This window comes from Carcharhinus amblyrhynchos, chromosome 28 (assembly GCF_965287045.1).
Source record: "Carcharhinus amblyrhynchos chromosome 28, sCarAmb.v2.hapA, whole genome shotgun sequence".
NCBI classification, from domain to species: domain Eukaryota; kingdom Metazoa; phylum Chordata; class Chondrichthyes; order Carcharhiniformes; family Carcharhinidae; genus Carcharhinus; species Carcharhinus amblyrhynchos.
The window spans coordinates 20101572-20114038 of NC_137351.1; the positions used below are offsets into that span (position 1 = coordinate 20101572).

General features: G+C 39.7%; 1 protein-coding gene across 1 annotated transcript in view; it reads left to right on the plus strand.

The window, feature by feature from the left end:
- The window catches only part of adam10a (ADAM metallopeptidase domain 10a), a 130139-nt gene that overhangs the window by 24751 nt on the left and 92921 nt on the right, over window positions 1-12467 (plus strand). The window contains exon 2 of the mRNA XM_080213955.1: window positions 9473-9623. Within this exon, the coding sequence (XP_080070081.1) occupies window positions 9473-9623 (151 nt within the window). The remainder of the gene's footprint in view (window positions 1-9472; window positions 9624-12467) is intronic.

Consider the following 12467-nt stretch of genomic DNA (forward strand, 5'->3'; position numbering starts at 1 on the left):
CCCCCTCTTGGTTCCCTCACCACTTGCCGCAGACCCATTCTAGCAGCAATGTCCTTCACTGCTTGGTCAGTAGTCATGCTGCTTGTCTTGATGTTCATGTCCCCCACCCAGGACCGTTTGTGTCCTTGCCACCCTCCACCCTGTAAAGTGGAGGGACATGATTTGTCAGCTGAGTTGGAGGTTTTGGGGCAGCGTGTAAAGTACGTGGTGACCAGGAGGTTTCCTTGTCCATATTTGACTTGATAGTTTGTGACTTCATACGACCTGGATGTCGAGACCAGCTAAGATCTTTCTGAAGGATGTTATTGAACCAGCTGACTTTTTATAATCGATAATAGTCATGATAACCATTATTGAGATTAGCTTTACTTTCGGATTCACTGATGGAATTTAAATTATGCCAGCTGCCATGGTGTAATTTTAACTTCTGTTCCCCAGAGCTTTAGCTTGGTCAGCTGGATTACAAATCCAGTAACATTACCACAATGTTGTTACCTTCCACTAAACATAATGTCCTTTCAGTTAGGCTACAATTTTGAAGACTGGGGGCAAGATTTGAATCAAATGCCTTTCACTAGCTATTGTAAAATTTTAATTAGGAACTTATTTTGACGGGGGTCCTTTGCCTTCTGTTCTCCAGATTGTATGCATACTGCAAATTCTCCTTAAATCGTACAAGCAATGCAAACTGCAGCTGCAAGTAAAATACCATTTGTGCAAGTCAATCCAGGATAAGCATTTATTTATTGTGTACAAAGATTCAAATCTGATGTTCCTCAAACAAAGCTGTCCTGTTTGCACTGTGACTATGGCAATTTGACTCAGTATGTCCTTTCTGTGGCTGCTAGTGAAAGATTGCATTACTATTTGGAGAATAAACAAGAAATATCATTAGTAATATGGATGTGAAAAATAATTGGTTAAAGCCTGAAGCTTTCATTTTCCTGCATCATTCCCAATATATTTCCAGACCCCTTTACTCAAACTAAGTAGTATCAGATCGCTGAATACATCCTACTCAGTCTTTTGCACTATTTCACGCACCCAACATACCTCATGCACTAGATCTAGATGAGAGGGATGATACTTCCAGTACTTCCTCACCATTGGTTTCCAGTGTATCTGAACTCCTGAATATTTTCTCAAATCTATCAGAGCACAGCACCACACACCCCTCAATGCCAACTTTCTCATGTATCTTCATGGGTGTTTTTCTTTTTTAAATAAAAATCCACCACAAATATTCCTTGACCATGTTATTTGAACTTGAAATTGCTGCTACTGACAGTACCTTGCAACCATTTCGCCTCTATTCAACATGCTTAAAGGGCTAGATTTTTTTTAGGTGACATAACACGTTATTGCTTATTAAATCACAAGTTACAACACAAAGTAAACATGTTTATCACATGTACTTTAGCAGAAAGCAATAGCTACGTCTTCCTGTCAAAGTAAAAATGTAATCTTGCCCACTGTTCTAGGCAATGGTTTGCAAGAACTGATTGCCAGCTTAGTTCTCCTGAGTCTTGCTTTGTAACGTAGAGCACTTCTAATATCAATTTAATTGCTTTTTTTCCTTTCCTTTCCTTGTTAGATGCTACAACAGTATTTTTACGTTAACTGGAGGAGTAACGTACCTCAACTCTTTGCTGCTTTAATTGTCAATAGGAAGCCAATCCTTGAACTAATTTGCCCAAACCTCATTTTTGAAATATAAATTATAAAAATATATCTGAAACAGTATACAGCACTGAATAGATGTCTTTTATTCCAATTCATCCATTATCAATGATCAATTTATAAATTAATCTAAAGGAGTACTGTTGTTGCTGAAATGTTAGCAATGTTTAATGAGCTCAAATCTGATGTATGTTGTGTATCTGACATTTTTAAATATTGGGTTGAGTTTCTTAAATGAGTTTCCCATTACAGAGCAAAGCTTATGTTCTTCCCTTGCCATGCAATTATTCCAATGCCACATCCTGGATTTTGTTTTTGTTTGTCTTGATGTTGATTTGAGGCAAGTGGACTACTTGAAATAACTGCAGATGCTGGAATTGGAATCATAGATACAAAATACTGGAAAATCTCAATAGGCCTGGCAGGTATCCATGGAGAGAAAGAGCTGACATGGATGATCCTTTTTGTGTCAAAGACCAAATGGCCACATATCAAATGCTGTGCACTAAGCAAGAAGTGTCTTAAAATGGTCCACGGTTTGTGTTTTCCCCCACTCATAGTTCATGCTGCTAATCTTCTAACATCATGCATCCCCCTCTCGTTCAGCGAAGGGCTTCTTTCTGAGCCTCAACGTAGCTGCTGGTTCTTGTCCTTTGCTGTTCTGGCTCCAAGTAATTGAAAGGCACTGCACTTGGGAGGAACTCCTGGTATCATCAGTATTCCCATCCACAAATGCAATGTGGAGCAACGCCTTGAAGTGAGATCTGACAAGCTGAGAGTGGAAAAGTTTGGGAATATTAATGAATGTTTGTGGGTTTTGATTGCATGGACCACTGTTTGGATATTCCTAGAACAAAAGACGTTTATTTTGAACACTGCAGTCATAAAATTACACTGGAAATGGGGATTTTTGTTTAAAGGTTGGGTTGGAAGGACTGGGGCTATTGTCCTTGGAACAAAAGAAATTGAAGGGAGATTACATAAAGGTGTACAAAATGTTGACTTAATCGTTTATTGATGGTGGGTGTTACTTGTTGGTCCAAAGTTTATTGCTTGCCCTTAAGGGCAGTTGAAAGTCAATCACATTGCTGTGGATCTGAAGTCACATGTAGGACAGATTAGTTAAGAGTGACAGATTTTCTTCCTCAATAAAACATTTGTGAACCAGATGGGTTTTCATGACAGTTGAGAGTAGTTTCATGGTCATTGTTAGACTTTTAATTCCAGATTTTCTTTATTGGATTGAAGTCTCACCATCTGTCTTGATGGGATTCAAACCTGAGTCCCTAGAGCATTTCCCTGGGTCTTTGGATTAAAAGTCCAGTGACAGTGCAAGTACACCACTGTCTTGCCTCAAAGGTAGACAAGGATAAAACTCTGTTCATTGGCTGGAGGTACAAGGATTAGAAGATGCATGCAAGATTTAGAATTGAGGATGAACGTTTTTACACAGACTTGTCATTACCTGAAAATCTCAACTCAAGGGTCGCAGAAATAGAAACAATGCATGATTTTGAAAGGAAATTAAATGGACATTTGCAGGCTGCAGCAAGTGGGCCTGGCTGAATTGCGGCGCACAGGAGTTGGTATGGACCCGATGGGCTGAATGACCTCCTGCGCCTTAAATGACGACTGAATATTGGTTAACGAAGAACAATGTTTTGTTGTGGAATGTGGAGGGATGGAGCTCATAGAATCAGCTTCCAACAGTACAGAAGGAAGCCTATTGAGTCTGCACCAACCGCAATCAGACCCAGGCCCTGTCCCCATAACTCCATGCATTTATTTTAGCAAGCCCCCCTGACATTAAGGGGCAATTTAGCATGGCTAGTTCACCAAATCCGCTATCTTTGGACTATGGGAGGAAACTGGAGCACCTGGAGGAAACCTGTGCAAACAAGGGGACAATGTGCCAACTCCACACTCAGTGTCCAAAGTATGGATTCAAACCTGGGACCTTGGTGCTGTGAGTCAGCAATGCTAGCCACTGTGCTGTCAAAACAATTGTCAAAGTTAAATTTTATTTGAGGTAGAGTCATGCATGTTAAGGGAAGAGGACTACTACATGTACACTGGTATCCCACACACCCATTTGAAAGTGCGAGTTGATTTTCATAATAGTAACCTGGCTATACGTCTAACTGTGGGTTTAATACTGGATCAAAGGGAATACTTTGTAAATATCACAATTAACTTGTCAATGTGCTGTTTAAAGGTTTGTGACCAATTGCAAATTTTATGACAAATTGGTAAGATGATATGAAATTTCTTAGTTTGCACAACAGCACGTAAATTGTCCCAGCATGATGGTTTGCACAAGTTTGTCTAAAAGCCACAAATTAAAATTTGTTCAGCATGTACTTTGTATTGTCATCTTTAGTCGACATTTAGCTTGGTGTTGGTTTTGGTAGTAAATTGCAACCGGTGTGCTGCAAGAAGCTTACTGTCAGTTGTGATCATAAATTTAGTAATTTAGTCATACAGAATTGAGAATTGCTGAAGGAAACAGGCACTTCGGTGGAAGTGTTTTGTTTTGCACTTGTCAAGAAACTGGGGACAGTTCAGTTTAGCATAGGACAAACAGATTGATAAAGAAAAGAAATGTAGAGTATGAGTAAACTCGTAAAGCGGACTCTGCAAGCGCCTGTAAATACATAAACAGAAAAAGAATAGTCAAGACAAATGTAGGTCCCTTACAGTCCAAAACTGGTGAATTTATAATAGAGAACAAGGACATGGCAGAGCAATTAAATAATTACTTTAGCTCCCTCTTTACAGAGGAAGACAAAACTAACTTCCCCAGAAATGCTAAGGAATCAAGGGTCTAGTAAGAAGGAAAAGTTGAATGAAATTGGTAGCAGTAGAAAGAGAGTGCTGGAGAAATTAATGCAATTGAAAGCCAATAAATCTTCAGGGCCTGATTTAACCCACGTCCCAGAGTGTGAGCTGATGATGCAAATAGTGGATACGTTGATTGTCATCTTCCAAAATTATGTCGACTCTTGAACAGTCTTCGACACTTGCCATCTTCCAATGACAGGACAAAATTGCTTCTCCTATACCCACGCTGCTATCGACTTTGAGCAACCTGTTGGAGTTTTTTGAGGATGTAACTAGTGGAAGAGATAAGGGGGTGTGGCTTGCAAAATGTTCTTAGAGACACTTGAACCAGTTTATCATTCAAAACACGTTTGCCCAGGTGATCTTACTTTGAGACAAAAGACTGTTTTGAACTTAGCTTTAGTAAAAGCACTAGCAAGTTAAAGAAACAAATTTTCCACAACAAATTCAGTTAACTTTTGCTCAGACAAGGCTGGCTGACTGAAAAACACATGCAGTTGACAAGGCTGTTGGAATCACTTCACTGAATTTGTGTTGACAGGTTAACTTGGTGTTTTTCTTGGTACAAAACTGGATCTTGCACACCCTCTTCCCTTGTCACGAGTCACAATAGGCCACTTGAGTCTTCGTTGAGGTTTGTCTTGATGTCTGTTTTTAATCCTGCTGTTCGAACCCTTTTGCAGTGTTCTTTGGGTGTCAGCCAATGGGGCAACAGAGTGGGTTGAGGTCATACACTGAGGTTAGCCCAGGCCGTCTTAAGTGTTCATATCTGATTTTCAGATATTGTTAACCAGGGAATACATGTCATGTATTTTTCAATTGTGAACATATCTCAGCCCATCATGCAAACCAGCCTCCCATCCACTGTCGACACTACCTGCTGCCTCAGGAAAGCAACCAGCATAATTAAGGACCCCAGGCAAACTGTCTTCCACCATCTTCTGACAGGGTAACGTTTTTAAGTCTAAGGTCACATAGCAACTAACTGAAGTCCATGCTGCCCATCAGACTTTGGAATGGACCTACCATATTATATCCCCTGTGTGGGTTTCCTCCCACAGTCCAAGGATGTGTGGGTTAGGTTGACAATGCTAAATTGCCTCAAGTGTCAGGCAGGGTAAATAAGCGGGGTTCCAGGGATAGGACCTGGTTGGGATTGTGGTTGGTGCAGACTCGATGAGTCAAGTGTCTCTTTCAGCACCGTAGGGATTCTCTATTCAATGAAAATCCTACATACAGGTTAGTGTGCAAAATTCGAGCACGTTGAACTGAGATTTAAGCACTTTTCAGGGCTGAAAGTGACAGCCTTAGACCATATAACCAACTTGATTGACATACAGTGCAAAATGAGTTGATCAGGGGCCCAATGAGACCATGTTAGAATATTTGGCACTGTAAAACTTTTGACATGTATATTGACCAGTTGACTTGTGGTGCGCTGGGAGAGGACACCCTGGTGATCTCAGCTGCTGCGTCAGGGAAAGTGAATTCATTTGTTTCATTACGAAGGTCAATTTCAGCACAGGATGGAACCTGTCAAGCCATGTAAAGAAGTTATTGTGTGCTGGTGTGGATTTAAATACGACGAACATATTATCCATTTATCAGCAATATATGCATGGGTATTATTCCATTGAAGTACGTTTCTTATGGAATCTAATGAAGATGTTAGCAAGAACTGGCCCTGGAGAGGATACCAAGGCAATAATGTCTATTTGGGCATATGTGTATTAAAACTGAACTTAATTATGTAGGTTGTTGAGTTCATTAGTTCAGTGAAAAATGAGGGCTGGGTCTAGATTGCCATGATGAAGTGCTGTAGCACAAACATCTATGGCTTTCTTAAGTGGTGAATAAGCTCAATGTCAAATGAGCACATGGACAAATGCTGTTTGTTCTTGGCAAATGCAATTCACTGTATGTGAAGCTTTGACAAAATTTAGCAATGATCACCATGTTCCTAAACTTTACTGCCCTAATGTAGTATGGTATACCTAATTTTGCCTTCAGAACTGGGCACCAGCAATTTGGCTGTCTTTTTGTACAAATTGCTGCAGACTACTTTTGAGTTCATGAATAACCGACATACATGCAACCTTTTTTAATGTGGATATTTTGGCTGCTAAGATTTGAAGTTCTAAAACCATGTTTTAGCAGACTTCAAATGACACTGTTTGTGATGTAACAGGATGTTTTCTTGATTGCTACTCAGTCAAGAATTAAATCAGTTTCAGCTATCCCCCGGCCTTGCAAATGCCCCACTAGCCTTTTTGATATTGATGTTGTTTGCAGCCTAGCTAAAATAATTGCAAATTGTTGTATATGGGGGCAAGTTGTGTTGAGGTCATTTCTCCCCTTGTTTCCTTGTATGTTTTCCATCAGTGTGTATTTGGAGCGAGTGTGTGTTGCGACTTCGAGTAATAGACACCAAGCAGGCTTTGAGCTAGGTTAAAATCAGAAGAAAAGGTGACCTTTGTTCACACCACACCCTGAAATGTAAACACACCGAACAAAACAGCCCCCCAAGAACAGAAAAAAAACACAGCTAAAATTGGGTTCCAGAAAATGAAGCATGCAGTTGGAATATTAAGAGTACAAGAAACAAATGATGTGCTTAAATTTTATAAAAGATACACATACTGCAAGCCTGGGTGTTTTCTCCTGGTTCTTGGCATGAAAGGAAATTAGAAGCCTTTGTTTCCAGACCAAGTTGTGGCCATGTTTCTGGAGACATTAGAACTTGTCTCCGCCTCCCCCCCCCCTCTCCTTGTCCTCTCCACTCTGTTGTTGCCGTTCCCCCTCTTTTTTTCTCTTTCTCCTTCACCTGAGTTGACTCAGGCAGGGTCCTGCTCCTCTTCTGGACTGGAGGTCATTTTGTTTCAATAGTCCTTTGTTGCTAGTTCTTAGAAAAATAAGATTAACTATCTGAAGTTTGGTCATGTGATCAGATTAAGTTAGAAGCAGTTGTTGCACTAAGCGTAATGAATGGTGGCCGTTCACACTTGCTGATGAGTGACTTTCACTACATCTCTTGTCGAATTCACAAATGAATTTTGGCTTTTTTTTACTGAAACATGGGTGTAATTTCAAAAGTGGTTTCACGTCTTTGTCTCTTCAAGAGAGACTGTTCCATCCGTGGTCATCTATGTGTTGAAACTTGCCGGAGACCCAAGTTCATTGTTTGTGTCAAATGCACAAAAGAACACCTAATCCTCGTTGGTTAGCACTGCTGTCTCACCGTGCCAGGGACCCAGATTTGATTCCCAATTTTGATCACTCTGTGTGGAGTCTGCACTTTCTCCCCATTTCTGCATGGGTTTCTTCTGAGGTGCTCCTGTTTCCTCCCACAGTCCGAAAGACGTGCTGGTTAGGTGCACTGGCTATTCTAAATTCTCCCTTAGTGTACCTGAACGGATGCCAAAGTGCAGCAACTAAGAGATTTTTGCAGTGACTTCATTGCAGCGTTAATGCAAGTTTAATTGTGACTAATTAAAAAAACTTTCTTAATTTTTGAAGTTTAAACTTTTTTTTAAACTCATCTTTGCACGTCGTCCATTTTTCAAGTTGATTTCAACAAATAGACTTTGCATAAAGTCCATCTCTTGAAAGCTGGCACTGATTTCTTAGCTAGGCATGACAGTGCACGGGATGCGAAGTTTTCTTGTTTCTATTAAATAAAGTGCAAATTGTAAAGAAACCACAAAGCATCTTCAGCGTGGATTTAATTGCATGTTTGACTTGGTAATCAGCCCTACTGTGGATCGTGACTGAAAAAATGTCTCCAGATACTGGGAGATTATATTCCTTCCACACTTAAAACTTCATTCTCAAAAGCATATTTTTCAAGCTCAACAAGATGGACTGAGGAATTTATGACCAAAAAGCAAGCTATTGATCTGTGTTTCTTAGGGTGTCAGTTGCGGCACAGAAGTAATTGATTTTTTTTTGTAGTTTGAGCTATTGATCATGCCTATCACTCCTGTACTTGTAGCATTAATGGATCCAAAGATAAGCAGCCATTGCCTAAACTGATACGTGTATTCAATGATTTTTGCTCTTTAAAGGAACAAGGATTAGCCCTTGCAACTATTGATGGTAAATTGAGGAGCCATGGGGCGAGCAGGTAATATAAATTGGGAGAAGACTACGTTTATATGAATCTACTGCTATAATGTGGTTGAGCCAAGCTTTGGGAGTAGCTGGATGTTGTGTATATGTCCTACTGCCAATAACTGAGTAGCAGTAATTCAACTATCCTCAACTGATTTTCACTGGTTCTTTTTTTTCCTCTCAAACCCATGACGACAATGTTTTCCCTGACCCATATTCATTCTGGTGTAAATAAGGCTTATATGGATCAGAATTATATGGATCAGATTGCAATGATGCAGTTAGTCAGTAGATCAGATAATAGCGATGGTTTTGGGACAAGAAATACCTACTGTTCTTGCAGTGTTGAGTGCTGATCTACGAGCAAGATCCAGGGACAGATTGAAGTCCATGAAACTGACTTTTCATTTAACCTTTGGGTCTACCTGAAGGGAATTACTCTTTTTTTTCATGGTGGCAGTTGAATCATACAGTTCAGCTATGACGTTTAGATTTTTCTGCAATTTACTATTAGTCCAAATGCTCATCAATGAGTAGCTACAGCAGTCAACTCTGCCTTGTTTTCTGTGTTTGATAGCTCATACAACTATTAACTTGGAGTAGAAACAATATCTCCTGTTTGAAAAACATTTCTGTATTGTGCAAATAATGGCAATAAACATAAAGCTGGAATTTCTTACATAACTTGAATGAGTAAGAGGGCAGTGATTTTAAGTGACTTTTTTTGAATTCAGTAATCTGCCTGAATATATTTTGTGCAACAACAATTAACAAAAACTCGTTGCTTGGTTTAATTATTATCCTATGTGACTGTGTTTAATGCTCCTTATTTGGTCTACAGGGCAATTTGGAAATCCTTTAAACAAGTACATTAGACATTATGAAGGTCTATCCTATGACACAGATGTACTGCATCAGAAGCATCAACGTGCCAAGAGGTCGATATTGAACGATGATCAGTTTGTCCATTTGGATTTCCATGCACATGGCCGGTATGTACTTCATAATTAAGCTTTAAATCTTTCCTCCAGAAGTATCAAGAATTCAGCATGATCTTGCTGTATTTTGAAGAAGACTAATGACTTGAATCTGCTTCAATAAAGTGATCATATTGAGTGAGTTTCTCAAGTGAATCTTAAAGAATCCCTGCAGTGCACGAGTCCATTCGGTCCATCGTGTCTTTATCGATTCTCTGAAAGAGCATCTTGACTAGGTGCCATCACTCTATTCTCATAACCCTCCATAATGTGGTTAATCCACTCAATGTGTGCATAATTTTTGACTGGGAGGAACCCCTCAGAAATATGGGGAGAACGTGCAAACTGCACATAGTTGCCCAATGCCGGGTCCCTGGCATCGAGGTAGCACTGCTAACCACTGTGCCACCATGCTGCTCTATCTTGAGAAAAATCCCAATTTTAACTCCTGAAGTGACCAATTGTACCTTCAGTGTTTCCTGGTTGCTGCTTCAAAGATTTAAATGAATCCAGGCACACATGGGTGGAACTAATTGCTGTGTAGTTATATAATTGACCTGAATTCCATTGTTACCTGGAGGCTGGCTGCCAATGACCTATGCGAAAACTAATCTTGAGATTTGATTATCCACGGAAAGAAGGGTGAACCTTTTTTTGTTTAACAAAAAGCATGTTGCTAAATATTGGCATTGGTTCTTCTGAGAACTTTAAATTATGAACTTTACTCAACATTTAAATTCATATCCGGTTTCACTGAAGTTTGTGTAAATTAGATATGACCTGGAATAGGTTTTTGCCACAAATCTACAACTCTTGAGGACTGCGAAAATCAGTTTAATAATGCAAATCAGTTTAATAATGCAGCAAATTGTGTTGGTATCTGTTTCTCTTGAGAACGTTGCATGATTTTTTTGAGGTCATGTTCCGTGGGCTGCTATAATTGCTTATCACTGGGACCATCCATCTTGAGAGGTCCTGTGTGAAATGATGGAAAATGCTTCAATTATGTGCTCAAGTGAGGAACATGACCCCAAGCAACCTACAAGATGCTTTAAAAAAATCAAGTTGAGACTTGCTGGTTCTGAGAGTAACTTTATTGTAAACTTGAAGTTGAAGTGGTATTTATTCAACCTAACCACACTAAGCTAACACCTGACTTATCCTCGTTTTTGCATCTAAGGTTAAGAAGCTTGATGATAGAAAGTCTTAGACATTGAGAACAAAATGTCAGAACTGTACATACCAGTTAGCATTTAAAACTGCTATTTTGAAGTGCTATCAAAAGAATTTCAGTACCATTTTGTATTGTGTGGAAGCGTGCAAAGTCTGCAACGAATATCAGAATTGTTTTTGCGTTTACTTGAAAAGAAAATTCAATAAAACAAACATATGAAAGCACAAACATTTGTTTTCAGGCATTGGAGAATTTCAGCATATTTCCACCTATGATTTTCATGTGTAATTTTTTAAAAAAACATCTAATGAGTGCTTGGGTTTCTGTTTGGGAATGGCTCAATTCCAGACAAGGGTGGATGTGTTCAAAACCAGTGCTCATTTCTTGGACTTGTTTGCACCACATTGTGTGAGCTGCAGTTGTGTGGTTTTATCTGACCACTTCCATTATTTATAAATCGACTGAAGATATTCTCATTCCTGTGTCAGTTGATGCTCAAAAATTCCGCAGCAGAAATGAAACCACTTTGATCTGATTGTTCAATTTTTCCTCCAGTGCCATTTGCAAAAAATCCAATTTCCTTGCACTGCTCTAGTGAGCACCAAATAGCATCCAGTTGATTCCTCATAGGAAGGATAAATGGGAGGTGAACTGCAATGGGAAGCTCTCATGTTGCATTTGTCAACCACTTCAGCTATGCTGAAGAAAACATGGGAAAACATGCAGCTCACACAATGTGAGAAACGGATCATTTTACATCCTAAAAATATAAATTCTAACATTTAATTCTTACCTGAAGGTACAAAATCTCAAACAACCAGCTGAATAGTTTTCTAAGTGCTGCACAGAAATATAACGTGTATGTGCAAGTGTGGCAGTACAAGTGGAGAGGGTGGGTAATAAAGCTTACCGTATTCTGGGCTTTATAAATGGGGGGCAAGAGCAAGGTGGTAATGCTGAATGTATACAAGGTACAAGTTGGACCTCAGCTGAAGTCTCATGTACAGTTTCAGGGCTACACTAAGTAGTATGGGAATTCATTGGAGAGACAGTGGAAGCAGTTTACAAGACTGGTTCCAGTAGTTCAGGATAGATTAGTGGGAAAGAAGGAAGCTAATAGGAGATTTGCTAGAAATGTTTAAAATCATCAGGGCGCTGGATGGTGAAGATAGGGAGAAACTGTTCGGGCTTTAACAAGGATCAAGAATGAGAGGGCATACATTGCCAAAGAGGCAAAAGTAATGCAAGAAAATCCTTATTCACATAGTGAATACTTAAGGTTTAGAATGCATCTGCCTGGAAGTGTGCTGGAGGCAGATTCAATGTGCAGGACATGATGGGCTGAATGGCTGTCTGCGCTGTAACAAGCTTGTGATTTGTAAGTCTGTAACAAGAAGGCATATGGCATGCTTGCCCTTCAGACCAGGGTTCTGAGTTTAAGAATTGGCAAGACACATTGTAGCTTTATGGTACCTTAATTAGGCTGCACTTGGAATATAGTGTTCAATTCTGGTCCACACACTACCAGAAGGATGTGGAGGCTTTGGAGAGGGTACAGAAAAGATTTAACAGGATGTTGCCTGGCATGGAGGGCATTAGCTATGAGGAGCAGTCGGAGAAACTTGGTTTGCACTCACTGGAATGACGGAGGTTGAGGGGTGACCTGATAGAAACCTACAAAATTG